Source organism: Mustelus asterias, chromosome 9 (assembly GCF_964213995.1).
Source record: "Mustelus asterias chromosome 9, sMusAst1.hap1.1, whole genome shotgun sequence".
NCBI lineage: Eukaryota > Metazoa > Chordata > Chondrichthyes > Carcharhiniformes > Triakidae > Mustelus > Mustelus asterias.
Window position 1 is genome coordinate 21,062,426 of NC_135809.1, and position 24,068 is coordinate 21,086,493.

At 44.5% G+C, this 24,068-nt stretch overlaps 1 protein-coding gene across 2 annotated transcripts in view; it reads right to left on the bottom strand.

The window, feature by feature from the left end:
• The window catches only part of LOC144499086 (protein O-mannosyl-transferase TMTC2-like), a 189,339-nt gene that overhangs the window by 103,251 nt on the left and 62,020 nt on the right, over positions 1-24,068 (bottom strand). For both annotated transcript variants that reach the window (XM_078221158.1, XM_078221157.1), the window contains exon 2: positions 23,297-23,867. In XM_078221158.1, coding sequence (XP_078077284.1) covers positions 23,297-23,707 — 411 coding nt within the window. In that variant the 5' untranslated portion in view covers positions 23,708-23,867. The remainder of the gene's footprint in view (positions 1-23,296; positions 23,868-24,068) is intronic.

The following is a 24,068-nucleotide window of genomic DNA, read 5'->3' on the forward strand; positions in this document are numbered from 1 at the left end:
AGTGAAGGGATCTGTTAATTTTAGAGTAATTGAGTACTTAATCATATTCAGATGGTGGGCATTGACTGGGATTTTCTTGGACTCTTTCAAAAGCAGACTGAAATTGTGGTCAATGGGTTAGGACTTGCATGTCTGTAATGTGTGTTTCTGTAAATAAAAGCTTTAAGTGGGTAAAGATTGGGCTTTAGTTCCACCCATCACCGCCTGGCTGTCTGGACTAGAACACCCTGCTGAGCCATAGGTTCAGCCTGTAACAGCCTTGTTAGTGTTAGCTGCGTGCTGCAACCATGTTCATCATCAGGTGGCACAATGTTGCTGTACTGCCTGCATAGGAGGCAGTGTGTGCAGGTCAGTCCCACAACACGATCTCGATACCCGTTAACAAGCTGTCAACATAGTGGTTAGCACGGCTGCCTCACAGCGTCAGGGACCCAGGTACAATTCCCGGCTTGGGTCACTGTGCGGAGTCTGCACGTTCTCCCCGTATCTGTGCGGGTTTCCTCCGGGTGCTCCGGTTTCATCCCACAGTCCAAAAGACGTTCTGGTTAGGTGCATTGGACATGCTAAATTCTCCCTTAGTGTACCCGACCAGGCGCTGGAATGTGGCGACTAGGGGATTTTCACGGTAACTTCATTGCAGTGTTAATGCAAGCCTCCTTGTGACACTAATAAATAAACTTAAACTTACTATTAATCACTTATATTACCATAAACTTTAGTGTAGAATATTACATATTAGAAAAATAAATTGCATGTCCCGTAATTGCCTCTTGAGTTGAGCATTTGTGACGGAACTGTTATCTGATCTTCACATTGAAGACAAAGAACTACCACTTTGCCAGAATTCTGACAATTGAAGCAGTATTCTTGATACTTTAATAAGCCCCTCCCTTGGAGAGGTCAAAAGGAATAAACAGGACTTGTGTGGTCAAATTAACTTCAAGACAACTGAAGACTGGAGCTGAGTCATTCCTCCTCGGATGACTCTGTAATCTGTTCCTAAACCAAGAGCAGGATGGGTGGACCTGTCATTGAGAAGAGGAGGCAATATTATTCCCACACAATTCAGATAACCCTGCAAGCCAATACAGTGAAAGGTGGGTAAATTCTGATTAGACAAACACTGTGTTAGTCAGCTATGCAATTAGTGAATTTAGCACCAGCAGTACCTCTGTGAACACTGAGGGACCACAGGACTGGGCTTGTCTAAATCGGTGACTAAGCTCTCTGCATGTAAATTATTGTGATACTCCCTCCATGGAGTTCACATTGAACAAATAGATACCAAAAACCTCTGACCTCCTCTGCGGCTGGGGTTCCCTGGTGCCACTGCAGTGAATGGAGTTTTGGCTGAGCGCCAAATTATCCATCCCGCCCAGAATCTCTGTCTACGGGTTCTCAATAACTTGATTCGAGGACTTTCAAATACGCTAATGGGTTTCCATTTGTGTCAAATGGCCAGCTAGGCTAAAAATGAAATAGTATTCAACAGCACTTTCTAAATTTGGAAATTATTTAAATTGCAAGGGCTATTTTGCCAATTGAAAATGCAATGCTGAATGGGTGGTACGGTGGCACAGAATTTAGCACTGCTGCCTCACAGCGCCAGGGACCCAGGTTCGATTCTGGCCTAAGGTGACTTGTCAATGTGGAGTTTGCACATTCTCCCCAGGTGTGTGTGAGTTTCCTCTGGGTTCTCCAGTTTCCTCTCATAGTCCAAAGATGTGCAGGTTAGTTGACTGGCCATGCTAAGTTGCCCCTTAGTATCAGGGGAATTAGCTGGTAAATAGGTGGGATTACGGAGATAGGGCCTGGGTGGGATTGTTGTGAGAGCAGGCTCAATGGGCCAAATGGCCTCCTTCTGTACTATATGGATTCTATGAATGGTTAAACATTGTGTCATCACACTCATCACTCAGTTCGGTTGCTTATCTTCTTGCCCTTATTGAGCTTCAATAAAACATCTCTTTCCGTGTATTATAATCAACGTTTCAACTCAGACGGTGACTTTTCCCAAGAGACTGCAGAAGCCCTAAAAAATCCGGTAATAGCTCAAACATTCATCCAAACTGTGATTAACAATTATGGCAAGTGAACATTGAGGATTCTGGGTCAGCTAAAAGGACTCAGCTCGTAACTTCAGACTGAACTTCCCACCCTCAGTTTCCCGGTAACGAACAGGCAACTGCCTATCATTATCCATATTCATAAAACAAGCTATAACCATTCGCCATTATTCATCTTGACTAACTGGTCCCAGTTGCCTAGTCTAAAATTTATTTAGAAGTGAATGGTTTCCTCTAAAGGTTCCAGTTGTGTCATCTGAAATGTATTTAAAACAAACTAGACTGCAGGATTATAAAGGGCAACAGCCTTCTTGTAAAACTGGGAAGACAACTTTTACTGTTTGTGAACACCCAATGCAAGTTGTGACATTATTGCCCATTAAAATACAACATTGTATTACTCCTAGCTGAAAGTATTTAAGCAAAAATTACAGTTTTTACACTTTCCAAACAAGAGGGACATCTTGATTCTATTTTTTTTTATAATGGCCTAAATAATCCTCTAAATTTACTAAAATCGCTTGGAATGTTCACAACTTCATTAGAATGAACTCATGATGTGTTTGCATACATGTTCTGATGTACTGCCCTCCTTACATTACTGTTGTATATTCGAAAATTTGGGCCGTCAAGTTGATTTAAGAGTTGGCCTGCCAAACAATCCCCATCCAGGAAGCTAAAATAATAAAATGTTGATGACCCAGAGTTTGTGCCCATTGCCCAGAACTGACATCAAAACAGAAAACGCTGGAAAAACTCAGCAGGCCTGTGGGGAGAGAAACAATTTTGAGTCCGTGTGACTCTTCTTCAGTGTTAAAGAGAGCGAGGAACGCGATAGATTTTATACTGTTTAATGGATGGAGTAAAGTAGGTCAGGGGTAGGTGGGAGCTCGGAAGAGATTTGACGAAGATGCCATGGCGACAAGAGAAAGAGAGCATTAATGAAAGTGTTAAAGACTAAAGAAGGTGCTATTAGCAGCATAAAGGCAAGGTAGCAGAATGTGTCAATAACAGAACAAAGGTCAGCACTCTGTGAAAGCAAAACCTAAAAACAAGTGACAATTGGTCTGTGGAGGTAGAGGTGGGGGTAGTGGTGGGTGGGAGGGCATGAGGGGGTGTTGTTGGGACAAATTTGGATTTAAAAAGGGGTCATGATGGAGGAGAGAGTTCATGGTCTGAAGCTATTGAGCTCAATACTAGGTCCAGAAGACTGTAAACTGCTTAGTCGGAAGATGAGGTGCTGTCCCTTCAGTTTGCAATGGGCTTCACTGAAACATTGCAGGAGGCCAAGGATAGACTTGTGGGCATGAAAATAGGTCGGTGAGTTGAAATGGCAGGTTACAGGAAGGACGGGGTCATGCCTGCGGACTGAGCGAAGGTGTCCCTCAGAGCAGTCACCCAGTCTGCATTTAATTTCCCCTAGGTTGAGGAGACCGCATTGGGAGCAGTGAATGAAGTAGATTAAACTGAAGGAATTGTCATTTTGGAGGGTAGCATCATCAGAACAGATTAGATGCGACGGAGGTGGAGAAGCTGGGAGAATAGAGTGGAATCCTTACAGGAAGCAGGGTGTGAGGAGTTGTAGTCAAGGTAACTGTGGGAGTGGGTGGGCTTGTGATGAATATTAGTAGACAGTCTATCACCAGAAATGGAGATGGAGAGGTCAAAGAAGAGAAGGGAAGAGTCAGAGATGGACCATGTGAAGCTGAGAGAGGGATGGAAATTGGAAGATAAATTGATTTTTTTTTCAGGTCCAGACCAGAGTGTGAGACAGTAGAATACCATCCATGGAGTTGTGGGGTAGGGACTGAGTGGGACAGAGCCTGCAACTGACAACACGTTTTCACTGAGTTCCATATGGATCGCTGATCTGTGAGGAGATGAGATTTCATTTGTCTGGGTGCAACACAAGTACAGTTTCAGGGATACTGTGTTCTATGTTCTTACTGGAACATTCTTTTTATTGCTATACATGTCTGAAAATATGTTCTGCGTTGATAGCACTGTTTCTGGAAGTTGGCAGCATGTTCACAATAATTCTAATAGCTGCAAAAACTTTCCCACACAAAATGTTTATAAATTATTGGCGTGGGCAATCTGTCACTGGGATTTATTTAAAAGTGTGAAAGATCTAGAATAACACAGGTCAGAAAATGACGGCAATGTTTTATCTATTGCAGAAGTATCTTTAAAACACATCCAAGTGGGACATTGAATCATAGAATCTTTACAATGCAGAAGGAGGCCACTCGGCCCATCGAATCTGCACTGACTGACAGAACATTTTACCGAGTCCCACCCCCACACCCTATCCCCGTAGCCCCATGCATTTACCCCACCAATCACCTTAAACTACACAACTTATGACAACAAGGGGCAATTTAGCATGACCATTCCACCTTTGGACTGTGGAAGGAAACTGGAGCACCCGAAGAAAACCTACGCAGACGCGGGGACAACATGCAAACTCCACACAGACAGTCACCCAAGACTAGAATCGAACCCTGGCGCCATGAGGCGGCAGTGCTAACCACTGTGCCACCTAACTGTAGTCTGACATTGCTACTTATGTAGTGAATGATATCACCAAAACCCACAGAACAATACTTACTGTTGGATAAAGTAAATAAAGTGGTGGCGGAGCTGTTGGGGGTAGTGGTGGTGTTGGCACAGGGAAAGAAAGCGTTAGAATGAAGAACATACCAAATACTTTATTATTGCAGCTGAGTCTGGAAAATAAATACTTGCTTGATCCAACGATAACATGTATTGCTAAATTACTCACACATTTATCAGGACTCAACTGTAATAATAGTTTCAGGTAAAACAAGGCAGAAATCCATAGCACCCTATTAACTTCAATACAGACAAGCAATCGCACATTGTAGAATGCAGTCGCTTTGCAGGTATTCAACATGCCTTCAGAAGGCAATATTTTGGAAATGTTGAAATTGGGTCGATTGATTCCATCAACAGTTCCAACCTGACGGGAACGATCTTACCAAAAAAATTCAAAGTGCCAAACGATCGCGAAAACAATAGAGAATCACGCTGTTTTTTTTTGGCAAGATAAAAATGGAATCTTAACTACTCCTCCAAAAAAATGAAGCAAACCTATTTCTCATCAGCAGGGGGAGGGGTGGGACTTAGGTCGCTGGAAAGCCGGCAGATAGCAGCAGGGGGCACCATTGCGCATGTGCAGATGTGTCCTGTGAGCATCTGTCAGTGACAGCCTCCCCCAGCTATAGCTGGCCTTTGTGGCCGAAACCAACCTCTCCCAACCCCACTTTTGTGGGTCTCCACAGCCAACCCCACCCACCTTACCCCAGTGCATAGAACAGACGATCACCAGGTGCAGAGCGGCATGGTCCCCCCGATTGGCTCGCCCCATTTGGCCCCATTCCTCAGTTAGTCCCTCCTCCCTCAGGCCCCAGCCCGTTGACACTGCCCGTGCCTGGTCAGCACTGTCAGTGTGTCAGGCTGGAGGTGCCAGGATACCCAATGGAAAAGGGCAGGGTGCCAGGCTGGCAGTGCCAGGCGGTACTGCACAAGGGGCAACCCTCTCTGCTCCCCTAACCTCCCAGAGGGGCCTCACTGGCCTCTGGTGCTATCGGCAAGGCCATCACGTTTGGTCCCCATTGAGGGGAACAATACATGGTCTTTACCATAGAGAACATTCACCAGTGAGGCCACAGAGGCAAGTCAGCCCGGATGATAGTATCCTGGGCTCACTTGCCAGAAGAAGATTGTACACGAGCTCTATCATAAGCTGCATTCTGTCTGTAAACCCCTAAAAAAGCCCAAGAGGTGGAGAGATCAAGGGGGAAGAGAGAAGACACATATCAATTAGCTATTTGGTCTTTCAGCATTTGACTATTGTTGAAAAAATACACATGCTGTTGAAGCTTCTTATCATGCACTCATCAGGACAGAATTCAAAAAATACTAATTGGAAAGTGAACAACAATTTATACTGCATGAGAAGAGAGTACTGAGTGATTGACTGGTGACCTCTTGTTGGTGTTGCCATGGAGACTGCAGCAGGGAGCAGTTAACTGCCAAGCTTCTGTTTAAATTCAAACCAGGCAGGTTGACTCTGATTGGTCAAAGCATTGTCATGGGGAATGAACCATGGAATGGTGTTCCCCAAGCTTTTGGTTCGTTGAAAAAGACAGGCCTTGCGTATCGGTAGCAATGCCTTTTGTCCATTTGCTCATTCAACATAGCTAGCCTATTCACCAATGTTGGTCTCAAAGACCACATTTCCACTCCATCTGATGAAGGAGCAGTGCTCCAAAAGCTTATGGTATTTGCTACCAAATAAACCTGTTGGACTTTAACCTGGTGTTGTGAGACTTCTTAGTGGTCTCAAAGAAGGCATAGACACTTGGACAGCATCACTATAACATGGCATCTAGACGCATTGCCATTGCCTGAACCTGTATTCATTGAACTCATGAACTCAGCAACTCATGCAGTTGGGTTCAGTTTTAATGACACCATGCATGCCAAAATGTAGGTGCTGAGACATTACAGCTGCATCTAATCTCATTCTCATTCAACATCGATCAGGACTGGAACCCGGGCTGAATTTCCTTCCCGAGCAAATGCTAATTGTAGCACCCCTAGCATTGCTGTGGCTATAATGTTGTCATTCAGCACAATCTAATGATGGGACCTGGGAACTTTCTGATCTGCGTAACAGCTACTTACTAGTTAACAGGGGGGACATTATTTACATTTCAGGGACTAAGGATCAAATCCATTAAAAACTCAGCTACCATCCTCTACTAATTCCAGGCAGAATGCAATGGTGAGACTAAAACTCAAACAAGGTCGAACCACAGAAAATACAGCCCCAAATTCCTTCTTCAAAATGGCAGCACAGGTGACATTACAGACTTGCAATTAATTATTTTTATTTGATCAATTGTTGTTAGTAGAAATGAAACAATAATAACTTTTGTCACCATCAGTTAATCAATGGAGCTCCTTCCATAAACTCTGTACTAATCTCTCTCTGAATTGCTGCTGTGTGTCTGATAAGGTAGTCTCTTTATTAATCAGTGTCCAAATGCCGAGTATTTCCAATGCTGAATATCACAGACATTTAGACTGTTAAAATTTCCTGAAAGCTCATTCTAGTTTCCAAAGGTGAGTTGGAATCATGGCACCATTGAATGAGTCAGCACAAAGTAGGCTATTGCACAGCAAACTTGCGCCAGCTCTTGGTGAGAGAGCTGTTCAGTTAATCCCGATCCTCTGTTCTTTCCTCATACTGTAAATGTTTCCCTTCAACTATTCATCAAAGACTCTTTTGACTGTTCCTACCACTCTTTCATTGCAGTGCATTCCATTTCACAAGAATTTGCTTTCTTAAACAGCATTCAAATATAGGCCAGGGTTTTCCATTCCCGCCAGCAGCAGGCATCGTCATGGGTGGGACAGGAAAATCTCACCCTTGATAACTGATGCACTCTCCAGTTCTCATAATGCTACAAAAGAAGGTCAGTCATATGAGGAGAGATCAAGTCGGTTAGGATTGTATTCATTGGGGTTTAGAAGAGTGAGAGGGGATCTCATTGAAACTTATAAAATTCTAACAGGGTTAGACAGGGTCGATTCAGAAAGAATGTTCCCCATAGTGGGGGAGTGCAGAACTAGGGGTCATAGTTTGAGGATAGTGGCAAACCTTTTCGGACTGAGGTGAGGTGAATCTGTGAAATTCACTACCACAGAAAGTAGTTAAGGCCAAAACATTGTGTGATTTCAAGAGGACTTTCTTGGGACTAAACGGATCAAGGGATATGGGGGAAAGAGGGAATCAAGATATTGATTTTGATGATCAGCCATGATCAAAATGAATGGCGGAGCAGGCACGAAGGGCTGAAAGGCCTACTCCTGTTTCTAGTTTCTATATTTCTAACCTGTTGCTCATAAGAGACTGTGTAAACACGTTGTGGGTTCATTTATCAAGACTGGACACATGAGAACAGTTAGAGAGACTATGAAACCTGAAGGTGCAGCAACAGCAAAGCTGTGTGCTGTGTTCTCCTGGAAACCAAATGTGAAACTAAAACTGGATGGCATGGCAGACTTCCCTTCCAATGATGTCATGCTGCAATTGTTTAAAGGCATATTACAACACATCATCATACAATATCTCATTTTCCTGTTCCCTCCATTTAATGACTGCTCTTTTAGCAACCATATACCTGCCTTCAGGACTTCTTTGTTCAGCATCTCCATTATCTCCCTTTCTGTCTTCAAAAGGTCCACTCCTTGCCTGTGACCTTGTTTTCACCTGATCCATCTTTTCAGCTTCAGTTAGTCAGTGTACACTTCATTCCCCAGTACATTGTAAATTATTCCAAGATAGCTCTCTTCACATGGGACAAACACCACTGGCATCGGACCCCTAACCCACCACCCCACCTCCACCAAACAGTCAGTGCCGGCATCCCTCCCCCCATTTCCCCCAAACATTGCCAGTTTCGGACTGCCTGCTCCAAAACAGTCACAGCCAGCGTCATCAGCTCCTACGTCCACTTCGCATCCCCCACGCTCCCCCCCCCCCCACCCCCACCCCACCACTACAAATAAGTGGGTCCTCCCCGACATGAGTTTCAACTAGGCCTCACCACAGGTACGGTCTTCCCCTGGTATGGTGCCAACCTGTGCTGGGGACAATGCCAGGCCACTACCTGGACATATTCCTCTCCCCCAGGGGCTATACTCACTTTTAAGGCCCCGGGGGGATCCCCATGACAGGTTCAAGTCTGGGTGAATTTGTTATAAACCGCGTAGTGTGAATATGTGGCTGGGGGTAATACATGGTGAGGGGTCTTTAATAATATCTAACAGTGTTAAAATGTATTAAGATCAAGTTCACGCCCATATGATTACATCACCAATGAAGGGCAGTCAAAGTCGGAAATCGTTATCTCGCGTGGGCTCAAGTTGTTCCTTAACGCTTTGCATATGCTGAGATCATTGTGTTATTTAGAATAGTGAGGTTGAGGAACAAAAGACCCTAAGTATGAAGAGGAAGAAACCATTTAGCATCTCTCGGGTGGCACGGTGACACAGTGGGTAGTTTTGCTGCCTCACAGCACCAGGGACCCAGGTTTGATTCCAACCTTGGGTGACTGTGGAGTTTGCATGAACTTCTCGTGGCTACGTGGGTTTCCTCCGGGTGCTCCGGTTTCCTCCCACACTCCAAAGAGTAGGTTAGGTGGATTGACCAAGCTAAATTGCCCTTTAGTTTTCAAATAAGTGCAGGTTAAGTTTTAAGTTTATTTATTAGTGTCACAAGTAGGCTTAAATTAACACTGCAATGAAGTTACTGTGAAAATCCCCTAGTCGCCACACTCCGGTGCCTGTTTGGGTACACTGAGAGAGAACTTAGTGTGGCCAATGCACCCAACCAGCACGTCTTCCGGACTGTGGGAGGAAACCCACGCAGACACGGGGAGAACATGCAGACTCTGCACAGACAGTAACCCAAGCCGGGAATCGAACCTGGGCCCATGGCGCTGAGAGGCAGCAGTGCTAACCATTGTGCCACCTGGTGGAATAGCCAATAGTAAATGCACGGTGTTGTGGGGATAGGGCGGAGAGAAGGGCCTGTTTTTCGGAGAGTCAGTGCAGACTCGATGGGTCGAATGGCCTTTTTACTACGCTGTCGGGATTCTAAAAAAAAGCCTGTTGCACAATTCAATTAGATCAGGGATGATCTGTACCGTAATCCCATCTATCCACCTGGGTTCCATAATCCTTAATGCTTCTGATTAACAGAAATCGAGCAATCCCAAATTGAAATTGTCGAATAGCCTCAATAGGAAGACAGAGTTCCAGATTTCTTTCTGTGAAGAAGTGCTATCTGACACCAATCCTGACTGATCTGACTCTAATTTTAGGATTACACCCCCTTGCTCTGGACTGGACTCCCACACGAGAGGAAATTGTTCCTGTTTGTCTCCCCTATCAATTCCTTCAATCACCTTAAAAACCTCAAATAAGTGACTCTGAAAAGGGTTACGTTGGCAATAAGTCAGGCCAATAGTGCTTAGGGATTCTTACTTATTAACAAACAAGAAAAGCATTCAAAGGTGCACTCATTACAAAATACATTAGTTGGGCTGCTATCTGCTATTGGTGTACGTGAAAAAATAAATAAATTGAATCTTTGATTGTTGGGCACCATTTTTCAAACTCCTTGAAGGAAATTTGTGCAGACTTGGCTGTAAATCTCCAGGGCATTTCCTAACAAATCTAATACATCCCCCTAACACGACCTGTTTTAAAATTATTCTTTTTAATCACAAGGGAAGAATGAGTTCCACCCACTTTTTAATTTGAAAGTGTAAGCGAAGAATGGATTTTCACACATGACGTTCACCGATAGCATGTTATTGTGATATAATTCCATTGCTCTTATCATTTTGAGTAAATCTAATTATTTCTTACACCTTCTCCGCGTGCTGCTGTGTGACGATATATGATAATAGTCTAGGTTGTAAGTGGCAGTGGGAAATTCATACATCCACTGTGCTGCTCTCAGTTGTATAGAAATGTTATGAATAACGTCTCCTGAAGTCAGACAGTATTTCCAAGTTGCATGAAGTGAATTTTCTATTTTTACTCACACCCTGATAGTCCTCTCCTCTCCCACCTCCTGAAGCCTCTCAATTCCCTATTGTACTCCCTCCTCCGACTGCACCTAAGTAGCAACAAAATCTCTTGCAACTTTCACTTCTAAATGAACGATTTACATTACAATACATTCATAAAATGGTGGTGTCATTCATTCAGAGCGCCGTTATAATTATCCATCACATTCCGGCTGAGAATATTATTGAAATTTTTTTTATTCATTCATGGGACATGGGCGTCGCTGGCTGGCCAGCATTTATTGCCCATCTCTAGTTCCCTTTGAGAAGGCAGTGGTAATCAATTGATACAACTGAGTCACTTGCTGGGCCATTTCGGAGGGCAGTTGAGAGTCAGCCATGTTGCTGTGGCTCTGGAGTAACATGTAGGCCAGACCAAGGACAGCAGATTTCCTTCCCTGAAGGACATTCGTGAACGAGATGGGTTTTTCCGTCAATCGGCAATGGTTTCACGGTCATCACACATCCTGAGATGTACGCTGGAATTCTACCGCTCCACCCACCACGGGAATCGGAGTGGACGAGGGGCGGACAATGGGAAGATCCATTGACCTTGGGTTGGAGTTTCCAGTCTTGGGTCGAGTGAGGCCATAAAATCCTGCCCGCAGTCACTGCGGAGTTTGGAAACGGTGCTTTTCAAAACAAACATATTGAATGCCGTATTATAACTAGGGAATTAAAGTGTTCGCCTTTGCATTTCCTACTGTAGCCAGAACAGTGATTAGTGCTTTAACTGTGCTAAACTGACACAGTTCAGAAAATATTTTCATCAGGTGAAAATATCAGTGTGTTTCTCCCCTATTGTCAAAGCTGAAATGTTGAAGTGTTTCGGTCAGTAAGCAGATTTCAGTTCCAAACATTGTTCATAAAGATTCCCTATTAAGTAATCACGACAGTACAGAGAAATGCATTGGCTTTTGATGCTGTGCTGGGCCTCAAAAGAGAAAAGTCTTATTCCAAGGCAACTGAGCCCTAACTCAGTTTTAAATTGAGATTCAATTATCTGGCAGCTACATCCACAATGTAAATCAGGTTATCTCCTGCAGGCATGTGTGGGATGTAAAACGATGCTCCAGAAATCTTTCGCTCCGTTGGGTTATTCAAGGGGATTTCTGGAACAGGTAGTTGCTTTTCACAGGTTAAAATGAAAGGGTAATAATGAATCACAGCCAAGTATTATGATACAGAACACTGGGTAGAACTCTCCTATGGCCCTACCGGGGCGTTCAGTGGAAGAGGGGAGTGAGTTAATAGAATCATAGAATCCTACAGTGCAGAAGGAGACCATTCGGTTCATCGAGTCTGCACTGACCATAGTCCCACCCACCCCATAACCCCATGCATTTACCCTAGCTAGTCCCCTGGCATTAAAGGGCAATTTAGCTTGGCCAATCCACCTAACCCGCACATCTTTGGACTGTGGGAGGAAACCGGAGCAGACGCGGGGAGAATGTGCAAACTCCACACAGACAATGAACCAAGCCAGGATTCGAACCCGGGAGCCTGGCGCTGTGAGTTAGCAATGCTAACCACTGCGCCATAGTTTGGGAGTCCAAGATCAATTTCACATGAATTTCCCGCATGAATTTCGGGTGGGATCTTCCGTTGGTGTCTGCCACGGGTGGATCGGGAAACTCACTGGAGGCAGGTGTGAAATTGATTTGCATCCCGATAATGAGATGTAGATGAAAGCCTGACCTGGAATCTTCCACCCATGCCAGGTTATCTGTGACGCCCTCAGGAAAACATGCCGATGCAGATTAATCTGGAACAAAATGGCGTGGCAGGACTCACCTGAACAATGCCTGGGGTTGCCTCCGGAGCTCGGGATGGAGACGGAAAGAAAGCCAGGACCCCAGAAGACCATAGCAGTGGGTGCGGGGGGTAGCATCTCAAGATGGATCTTCCAGATTCGGTATCATGTGGTTGGTTCATCTTCCAGCCTCAGAGTGTTCCTGGAGATCCACCATCTCTTTCTGGTGGGAATCATCTTCCCTGGTGGGTCAGTGATGCTGGGCACCTTTTCAATATGGTGGAATATGATGGCGGGACTTGCACCATCACATCCGCCTGGCCACGGAATATGCTGCAAATTCCCGAGGTGGATAAATAACTAAGCCAGGGCCAGAAGATATGGTGCAGTTTCCTGCTGGTCTCCGCAGCGGGAAACACTCCACGTCCCTGTCCCTGCCACGGGATTTAGTTCCACATTCTTTCTGTGGAACACAGAGGAAAACTGATCCTTGGAACCCCGCACAAATTTTATTTTAAATGTTTTTCAGGCCATGTCAGTTGTATCATTTCTGGAACGTTTGATCAGTCCCAAGCTCAACTGAAGTTTAAGTGGGGCAATTGCCTGAAACAGATGCTCTGGGGGCTAAGCAATTCTCTGCAGAACAAAATACTGCCGGTGACATCCTCATGGGTTAGCCAGCTGGTACTTCTACTAACTCCCTTTTGAGGCCCACATTAAAGACACTGGTGGAGGTGACACAGAGGTCCAGCAAGCCCTAGCGAGAGCAAGCACTGCTTCTACATCTGCCATACCCAGTGGCACAAAACATCAGATCACAGCCGCAATCTAACAATGTTGCCAACAACTAGCTCCATCGACAAATTATTCATTTTGTTTGCAAGTACGGGGAAACCTTGTGCGTGGCAAATTGTTGGGCTTCAACTGGAAGCTGCTGTATTAAATTTGCAGCAGGACAGCAACATCTGAAGTAACAATTGCTGCTTCCTCTAAGCAGAATGATATTCTGATCTTGTTCCACGTTTGGTCCATCCATGTTTAATTGTTGTTTGGTAGCAATGTCATTGAGATTTAAAATGCCAATGGTTATGAATATTCTTGACTAAGTTGTGGGATATTTACAACAAAGCAGAAAATGCCGGAAAACTTCAGCAAGTCTGACAGCATTTGTGGGGAGAGAATAGAGCCGACGTTTTGAGTCCAGATGACCCTTCATTGTGGGATATTTACTTTGGGATTTGATTTTCTTTTGCTGCACCCAAAAGAATAAAATACAGTGGATCAGAAATTACAGTTGGTGATGTTAGCAGGCAGAAAGCTCATGCTTATGCATTAAGTTCCTATAGTTTGTTACTGAACTGAGAACACTGTCACACTTAAAATGAATGCAATAATACCAACCATTGAAGAAGCAAATAGAAATATCACATGAATTTATGAAGTATTCATCGGCCAATCTTGCCAACACTCCAGCAATAATTTTTTTGAAGAGTTAGACTGCCCGAGCTCGTTCCACCTTATCTCGAATCCGCCAAGATTGACAGATGTAATAAAATGACAATTGCGAGCGCGTCGCTGGCACGTGGACTGCCTGACAAATGAGGTCAAGCTGAAGGTGAGCAGCAATACAAAGTCACAATCTGTTCAAAACAGCCACGTTCAACATGGTCCTTGTGGCATGAGCAGTACACCAGATAGAGTTAATTAATTGTTTTAATAGTGGTTGGCTGCTGAGTGTGACAGATTACTTAACAAGCAATCCTGTTTCCAGAAATTTTGAGCGTAGTTAATTTAAAGGAAAACTTGCAGGTTCCAAATGACTTCTGTTTAATGCAAAGAACACTCAGCACTGATCGATGTGGAACGATTGTTAGTCTTTCATTCCCAATCCATAAAGTCTTGTTGCTTGCTGCTGACTAAAACTACAGATGAATTTCAGAACTATTAACTGTTTGCTTTAAGAGTACAGAATAATTATTAACAGATTGTGTTGACTCATTCAGCCTAACCCGCTAATTATAAAAAGCCTCCTTCTGTTGACATGGCTAATTTCTCTCCTTATCTCATTCAACGCTGTCAAAATGGTGACATGGTCATTGTGTGTGTTAAAAGAAAGCTGCTGATAGGCATTGTAAAGTTGTAAGCAATTGTTCTCAGTGTGAGTTGGAAAGAATCCACTTTGGAATTAGTTCACAGATGACCGACAGAAATTAATTTGTGTTGGGAACCAGAAGTGGAAAGAAATTCAGGGCAAAATTCAACTCCAGCAATGGCACAAAAGCAGGTGGATCAGGCATCTATTTTACACCTCGTCCAAATTTCCTTACTATTGGTGTAAAGGGAAAAGTGTGCAGCATATGACATGTGATCAATCCACTGCCATCTGTTTTGTTCCCCCCCCCCCCCACCCCCCGCCTCAAAACCCTCCACACTGAAGTTGGAAGTTACCTACCGCACCCCGCTCCGTGTAATAAATCTAAAGGACAAATTTTATTGTCAATCCTATTTTCGTGTGAAATAGTTTGGTATGCTCATCGATGCAAAGATGACAGTAACTCAGGAGTCAAATCAGTCTGCACTAAGCCAAGCAATTGGAGGTTCCTTCCTGAAGGTCATCTCACACCAGTTTAAGTTACTTCAACGCAGGACAAAGCCACACTTCAATGTGCCCTGGGGCGGCGGTGGCGGCGGGGGGGGGGGGGGGGGGGGGTGGTGGTGGTGGGAGGAGGAGGGGATGGAAACTCCCAAGCTTTTAATGGCGCATTCTCCCAGCTACATCAGGTGAACAGGTGCCCTGTGTGAGCCGCCAAGACACCTGTACATGACGCTCCTTTGGGGTGGACATCAGTGCAATTTGCAATCATGTGCAATGCAACTCCATATAACTGACTGTGGACACTGATAAAGAGACCACAGTAGCAATGGAATGCCGCCCAATGAAATTATGGCTTTCAACCTCTCTGCAGCTAAATAAGCCACAAAATCCTCTGAAAAGATAAACCGGTTTAACCGTGCTTCACTCTGGCTCCACATAAGAAATAGAAGCAGCAGTAGGCCACCAGGACCTTCAAGCCTGCCCCATCATTCAATACGATCATGGCTGATCTATGCCGACTTCAACTCCTTTTCTCTGCCATTTCCCCATAGCCCTCTATTCCTCAATCTATCAAATGTTTACCCACCTCCACTTTACTGTTCGGTCAGTCTGCCTGGAAAGTGATAAAACAACAAGTGTACAACATCCTGGAACATTGTGCTGATGCAAGAAAACCAGTGGAGGTAGTTGGAGGATTCTTTATTGTGAATATAAAACAAAGCAGACTGATGACTAAAATAACTGTAAACCTGTCTACATGTTGCCGAGGAGCAGGTGCGGGCGCAAAAGCAAACCGGGAACAAAATGTGTTTCCAGCTTATCACTTGCTGACAGGAGCTATTATCAGACAAGTAGAGCATATAAATGCCATCTGGTTACCATGTTTTACCCCAGCCACCCACCCACCCAACCCTCCTTTCCAGTCAAAGACTAAAAATTCAGGTCAGACACTAAAGCTGCTCTCTCACTGCCCTGAAGAAGGCAATGGTGACATGCTTCTTACAAACCCCTTTGTCGCAGAACTGTATAGGCTGCACAGTGCCTGTCAACCAGCAAAATTCACATTGACAATACATCTCCATGTTACGAACCTCGGCCTTTTAATTGAGTTCACTGCCTCCTTTTTATACTCAAGAGTTACAACAAGATGTTGAAAAACAGCAGTACTATAATTTACTATGTTTTTAAAAAACTGACTGTAACAACTTTAATCAGGCTATTGAAGTTGGCCTATTAGAATGCGGACTCCCTGATTAAGGGACCAATTGATGGGCCAATCAGGGAAACTTTACTTTGTATATAACCAGGAGTGTCCTACTCCCGAAGGTAGACTGCTGACTGACAGCACTCTATGTACTGCTGTTGGAATTGTAAATAAAGGGATCCTGGTGAAGGGACTTCTGCCTCCGTGAACTTATTACACTGACCAATTCCAGCGGTGATTTTCTTCTTACACAACCTGAGAACTAATGCAAAACAGTTGATTTTTCCCTGCCAGCCAAATTCCAGTTAAAATAGTGCTTGTACTCAAGGCATGTGTATGGATATTAACATTATTGCAGCAATACCGATCGATAATATTAATCAGGCTGCATTTCTTGCAACCATGTCTTGTAATGATGAGAAGGCACAGGTTTATTTTGATTAAGTTTTCGAAAGGTATGCGATCACGAGTTCTGAAAATGTCCCAAGACTGGGCTAATCTAATGCAACGCTGCTGCCATTCCTTTTAAAGTTATACATGTGTTTCTTGGCTTCCAAAGGGCAACCTTTCCTGCCCTATGTTTTTTCTAAAGTTCAGATCTGCGCATTCCTGCCATGTGTTTACAGAATGTTTGGCATGGTCAGCTGTGCCCTTTGGCGACTAGGTTTCCTGCCTCCACAAAAACACTTGGAGAAAACGAGCTGGACGAAAGCAGTATTTACAAAAGATGCCTAAATTAGTCCTTCCTCGGTTTGATAGATGGACACGTGCAGCCCGTTTGATTAATAGCTCCTTTCGTAGGCCCCGGCCTATTACATACGCACAGGCCACAGTGGATTAACATGTCGACTCATCTCCAGCTGAAACACTGCAGGGTTTTTCTTTCAGCTAGTAATTCAGATGTCCTGTCATCAATATAAATTGACATAATGTATTTGCTTGTACCAGGTAGACGTAGATCAGCAAGGAGAGAATATTCCAATACATCCATGCAAATCGAATCTGTGTCATTGTCAGCACATAATAAATGAAATATATATTTATCTCTGAATATAAAAACCTAATCTCAGAAAGACAGATAAATACATTATTACTTGACTGTGTTACTAGGCGCACGCTCTAAGGCCAGGATTTTCCGGCCACACTGCGGTGCGTTTCCTGCGGCAGAGGCAGTTTGCCACTGGCAGGGATCTTCCAGTTGCACCAAGGTTTACGGCGTTTTGCATGGCTCACACGCCCCGCTGCCAGGGAACGCACCACGGTTGGTCACCTTTAGTGGGGCCAGAAGATGCTGCCAACCGGAAGGGAAAAATCTCAGCCTCAGTGTTTGCAGAATGTACTGCTGACTACGTAACAACATCCTTCGGCTAACAGCTGTGTCTCAGTTACTTGCACTCTTGCCCCTAAGCCGCTAAGCCCCCCATTGTACCTCCATGCTGTGACCAATCCTCCTGCCAAATTAATTAAATCCCCTTCCCCCGACAGCAGTAGCAAACCTCCCTGCAAGGATATTGGTCTCATTCCAGTTCAGGTGCAACCCGTCCAACTTGTACAGTCCCACCTTCCCCAGAAACTGATCCAGTGATCCAGGAAACTAAAGTCTTCCCACCTTCAGTCACGCATTGATCTGTTCCATCCTCCTGTTCCTATACTCACCAGCATGTGGCACTGGTAGTAATCCAGGGATTACAACATTTGACATCTTATTTTTCAATCTGCCACCTAACTCCCTAAAATCTTGTTGCAGGATCTCATCCCTCTTTCTATCCATGTCATTGACAATGATCATAGAATCCCTGCAGTGCAGAAAGAGGCAATGGGGCCCATTGAGCTTGCACCAACAACAATCCCACCCAGGCCCTATCCCCATAACCCTACGTATTTAGCCTGCTAGCCCCCTGACACTAAGGGGCAATTTACCATGGCCAATCAACCTAACCCACACTGGACTGTGGGAGAAAACTGGAGCACCCGGATACACCCACGCAGACATGAGGAGAACTCCCACTCTCCAAAGGTGTGCTGGCCATGTAAAATTGCCCCTTAGCGTCCCGGGATGTGTATGTTAGAGGGATTAGCAGGGTAAATATATGGGGTAATGGGGATAGGGGCTGGGTGGGATGGTGCAGACTCAATGGGCTGAATGGTCTCCTTCTGCACAGTAGGGTTTCTATGATTCTACGAACATGCAAACTCCACACAGTCACCTGAGGCTGGAATTGAACCCGGGTCCCTGGCGTTGTGAGGCAGCAGTGCTAACCACTCTGTCACCGTGCCTCCCTGTGAACCACAACCTCTGACTGTTCACCCTCCCCCAAGCAAAAGCCAGAAAGATCGTAAGCCAGTGTTGCTGTGTGATAATAAAAACAGAAAAAAACTCAGCAATCTGATACCATCTGCAGAGACAGAATAGAGCCAACGTTTTGAGTCAGGATGAATCCAGCATTTTGTGTTTCTATTTCAGATTCCAGCATCTGCAGTATATTGCCTTTATATTGCTATGTGATGAATTACACACGCACATGACCATGCAATAAAAACAATGAAAGGGGCCCAAATTATCTTCAATTCCAGTTGAAACCATCAAATGACATACAGGCATGAGGCCTTCCTGGTTTGTATGTTTCAGTATATAACAGACAAACATATTAATCCATCATACAGATTATCGATTTCATTCACAATGAACACAACTCAACTGATCGTGAAATCCATTCTAGTTCTATTATACACAGACATTAGCTTAAAAGAAATAAAGTTAATTGAAATTTACAATAAAAAAGTCCTCTAAATGACTCTTCTGCTTTATGACTGCTGTTTTAGTAGGAAGATGATTTGTTTCACTTCTCTGCTGTCAATTTAATTTACTGAAGCACCACAGTGACGCAATGATAAGCAACAGCAGGTTTGGCTTAGAATCGTAGAATCATAGAATCCTACAGTGCAGAAGGAGGCCATTCGACCCATCGAGTCTGCACCGACCACAATCCCAACCAGGCCCTATCCACATAATCCCATGTATTTACCCCAGTTAGTCCTCCTGACACTAAGGGGCAATTCTAGCTTGCCAATCCACCTAACCTGCACATCTTTGGACTGTGGGAGCAAACTGGAGCACCCGGTGGAAACACACGCAGAAACGGGGAGAACATGCAGACTCTGCACAGACAGTGACCCAAGCCGGGAATCGAACCTGGGCCCCTAGTGCTGTGAGGCAGCAGTGCTAACCACTGTGATGCACGGGCCGCAAGTATTCTTAATCATTTAGTTCAATACAATGGATCATTGCAAACCTTCCAGACAGGACCAAATATAGAAACATGAGAAACTAGAAGCAGGAGGAGGCCATTCAGCGCTTTGAGCCTGCTCTGCCATTCATTTTGATCATGGCTGATCACCAAGTTCAATATCCTGATCCCCCCCTTCCCATTCCCTTGATCTCTGTAGCCCTGAGACCTAAATCTAATTTCTTCTTGAAATCACAGAATGTTTTGGTCTCAACGACATTCTGTGGTAGTGAATTGCACACATTCACCACTCTCTGGGTGAAGAAATTTCTCCGCACCTCAGTTCTAAAAGGCTTACCCCTTATCCTCAAACTATGACCCCTAGTTCTGGTCTCCCCCGCCATCAGGAACATTCTTTCTGAATCTACCCTGTCTAACCTTGTTAGAATTTTATAAGTTTCTATGAGATCCCCTCTCACTCTTCTAAACCCCAATGAATACAATCCTGTCCGACATAGTCTCTCCTCATATGACAGACTTGGTATCCCAAGAATCAGCCTGGCAAACATTCGCTGTATTCCCTCGAGAGCAAGGACCTCCTTCCCCAGATAAGGACATCAAAACTGCACACAGTACTCCAGATGTGGCCTCACCAACACCCTGTACAATTGGAGTAAAACATCCCTATTCCTATACTCAAATACATTACTTTACTCAGAACTTCCTGAACCTTCTGAACTCATCAATCTTTCAATGCTTCAAGACCAAACGTCTGTAAGATTTCTTTAAAGCAGTCAAAAATCACATTTAGACCCTTCACTGGGATGCATCAAAATTCAAAATTGCCACTTAAAATATATGGATTAATAGTAAAATCCATTAATTTCTTGCCCAGAACTGGCTGCCCATAATGGAAATTGAATAAATAGTGGCACTTGGTGATGGCAAAGATGTTGAATAAGGCCTTTCAAACAGATAAATTATTATAGACCAGCTACTTGACAATATATTAAAATATTTCTGTGGGAGTCTTATTCGAATGTAGCTAAATATACTCTGCACCCAAGAAAGAAAGATGACTTTCGACCTATTATTCTCAAAGCTCTGAGGTTTTCCTTAACTATATTGTTGACTCATTGATAGAGACTGATTGTTATGATTAATTAACAATTCCACCATCATTGCGTCATGTAAATACCAGGATAGTAAAAGGCAAGTTCAACAGACATCTTTAAGTTTATTTATTAGTGTCACAAGTAGGCTTGCGTTAACACTGCAATGACGTGACTGTGAAAATTCTCTAGTCGCCACACTCCGGCGCCCATACACCGAGGGAGAATTTATCATGGCCGATGCACCTAACCAGCACGTCTTTCAGACTGTGGGACTGTGGGAGGAAACCAGCGCACCCAGAGGTAACGCACACAGATACGGGGAGAACGTGCAAATGCCGCTGGGAATTGAACCTGGGTCGCTGGCTCTATGAGACATCAGTGCTAACCACTGTGCCACCGTACCGCCCATTTTTTTTTGCCTAACAGTTTCTGTGTTCATACTTTCATGCTTCCTATTGTCTTAGTAGATTAAAATTTAAACCAAGAAAGTCTCAGGTTGGATCACTTGCCGGCGCTCGTGTTATCTAATGTTATCTAACCTCTGGTGGTACACAATACAGGGACTACAATTGGCCTGAGCTTTTGCAGAAACTGTGAATTCTGCCTGCGATGACTCCCTAACATGGCTGACTTGCATTGTTAAGGTTTACACATGAATAACAGTTGTAAGAGTAAATACCAGCAGTTAACAATGTGTGTGGAACTGTTCCCTTGTCCAACCTTTTGCCCAGTGAGTGGGTTGCGGTGGGGGCAGGCATATTTGCATATCTTTCTCACACAAGGGTCCGACGAGCAAATTTTGTAAAGATACGGTTTGGCACAACTGTAAACTGAATTTCAAAGAAAGGTTACGGTTTTAAAGAAATAAATAATTGTTGACACCAGTCGGCCTATCAGCAGCAAACACGGGAGAGAACCAGCCTGTGACTGGAGGCAAAACCAGAAAATGCTGGGAAATCTCAGCAGGTCTGACAGCATCTGTGGAGAGAGAATAGAGCCAACGTTTCGAGTCAGGATGACCCTTCTTCAGGGCTATGATTGGAGGAGCAGCTCCTTTCAGAATCTTCCATTGAAGCTTAGTTATTTGACTGTAATTTTGAAGACTGGTTCCAAGAGGCTTTGCGGGCCCCACATGGCTCATGAGTTGTACCTTGGACAACCCTGGGCTAGGGAGAGGGGAGGCACATCTGTGCCATTAAAATTTGAATTTTCTAAGACATTTTGAGAGAATGTACATCCAATCAGCTCAGTTCCTTTATGGTTATAGTTTTAAAATTTTGTCTTCATATTGTTTCAAAGGGTGGCACAGTGGTTAGCACTGCTGCCTCACAGTGCCAGGGACCCGGGTTCAATTCCAGCCTTGGGTCACTGTCTGTGCGGAGTCTGCACATTCTCCCTGTGTCTGCGTGGGTTTCCTTCGAGTGCTCCGGTTTCCTCCCACAGTCCAAAAGACGTGCTGGTTAGGTGCATTGGCCATGCTAAATTCTCCCTCAGTGTACCCAAACAAGCGCCGTCTTGTGGCAATTAGAGAATTTTCACAGTAACTTCATTGCAGTGTTAATGTAAGCCTACTGTGACACGAATAAATAAACTTTAATCAAAGCTGTATCCAAATATTTGTGGTTAAGCAGTGGCACTGCCAAGTTCAACACAAGCTACTCTCAGTCAGGCATCTCTGGACTACTTTGCACCCAAGCCCAATGCTGTGAAAAGCAGTATGAAGCTTTTTTTTGTTTGCTTTAATAATTTCTTTCCTAAACTGAACAAGAATCATTTCTGTAAACAAATGGGACATTGCAGCTGTTGCCTGCACTGGGGAGGATGCTGTATATTCAATGATTGAGTACAAGGGCAGGGCAATCTCTGATTCACTCCGCTGCCCCATTTTATTGATGAGTCCAAATTGCTATCAGCATGACACCAACCCCTGATGTGGTTTATATTGGCTGTGACACAAAGTGCATAACCAGACCAGAATGCATTCTGAAGGTCATGTGTAATTGCGGAAAAAAGCAACAAAACCAGAAGGCACTTAGTATAATTGTTATCAGTATTTGCATGACAGCTCAAGAAACAGGATTGCATTGAAAGGGTAATTTCAAATGGCTGTGCTCCCAGTCAGAAATTCACGGGCTGTCCATACTTGGGTTTTTGACTCATTGGGCGGGATTTTACACCCTCGCTCGTCCCGAAACTATAAAATCCCGCCCAAGGACAACAGACCTTTCCACGGTCCATCCCATGCCCGCTCCGATTCCCGTGGCAGGCGGGACGGTAAAATTCTGGCTGTACTGTCAATGGGTGAGATCCGCTGCCAGCCATGTGGACTCACAGTTACTCCATTAATGAGCAGTCATTAATTCCTGCATTCAGCGCCAGGGGCCCGGGTTCGATTCCCAGTTTGGGTCACTGCCTGTGTGGAGTCTGTACGTCCTCCTCGTGTCTGCGTGGGTTTCCTCCCGGTGCTCTGGTTTCCTCCCACAATTCGAAAGACGTGCTGGTTAGGTGCATGGGCCATGCTAAATTCTCCCTCGGTATACCTGAACATGCGCCAGAGTGTGGCGACTAGGGGATTTTCACAGTAACTTCATTGCAGTGTTAACGCAAGCCTAGTTGTGACACTAATAAATAAATATACTTAAACTTAATCTGAAGCGGCTTACCTTGTGAAGCAATGAGATGATCTGGTAAAATTTGAGCCTGCGGTCTACAAAAACATCATAGACGGCTGAAATAGCCAGGACGGTTACTCCTTGCTCCTTCCAAAGCATACTGCAGGCGGCGCACATGAAACTTCCAAACAACCAGGCCCAGGTCCATAGAGAACGTCCCCTGCAACCACAGTGCCGGATGTAACACATTAAAGAAAGGAGGAAAAAGAGTCCAGCTCCGACATCTGCTCGGCCTACAACTCCTGCCACTGCCTCGGTGTGGATAGGGTGCGTTGCAAACAGTAGGCCTGCAATAAAGGTCCAATAGCCGTCGCCAAACAGCGCCCGGGAGAGGTTTGTGAAGAGACCAGTGACTGCACTGTGCAACAGTACGTTGACAAAATGATAACCCCAGGGATCCATACCTCCAAAGGCACAGTTAAAGCGGAAGGAAAATGTGCACAGTGGGCGGTAAGACTTGTGGCTACCACTGTGCGTAAGAAGTGTTCCCCAAAAGTCATTGTAAAAGATATTGGTCCACGGTGTTTCGGGAAGTAGATCAGGGTTGGCTTTAATGGCTCGACTGGAAGAAAACAGAAAAATAAAATGAATTACTGCACAGAATAAGGGCTTCTCATTCGTCTGGGTGACAGCAATTTAATAACAGGTCTCTAATCACATTCCATGCTGCATTACAAAGATCATCTGCTATTACCGTTCTTTTGTTCGCCGCAATGTCAGTTTAAGAACATGATTACTTAAGTCTCTACTGCATCACCTTTTT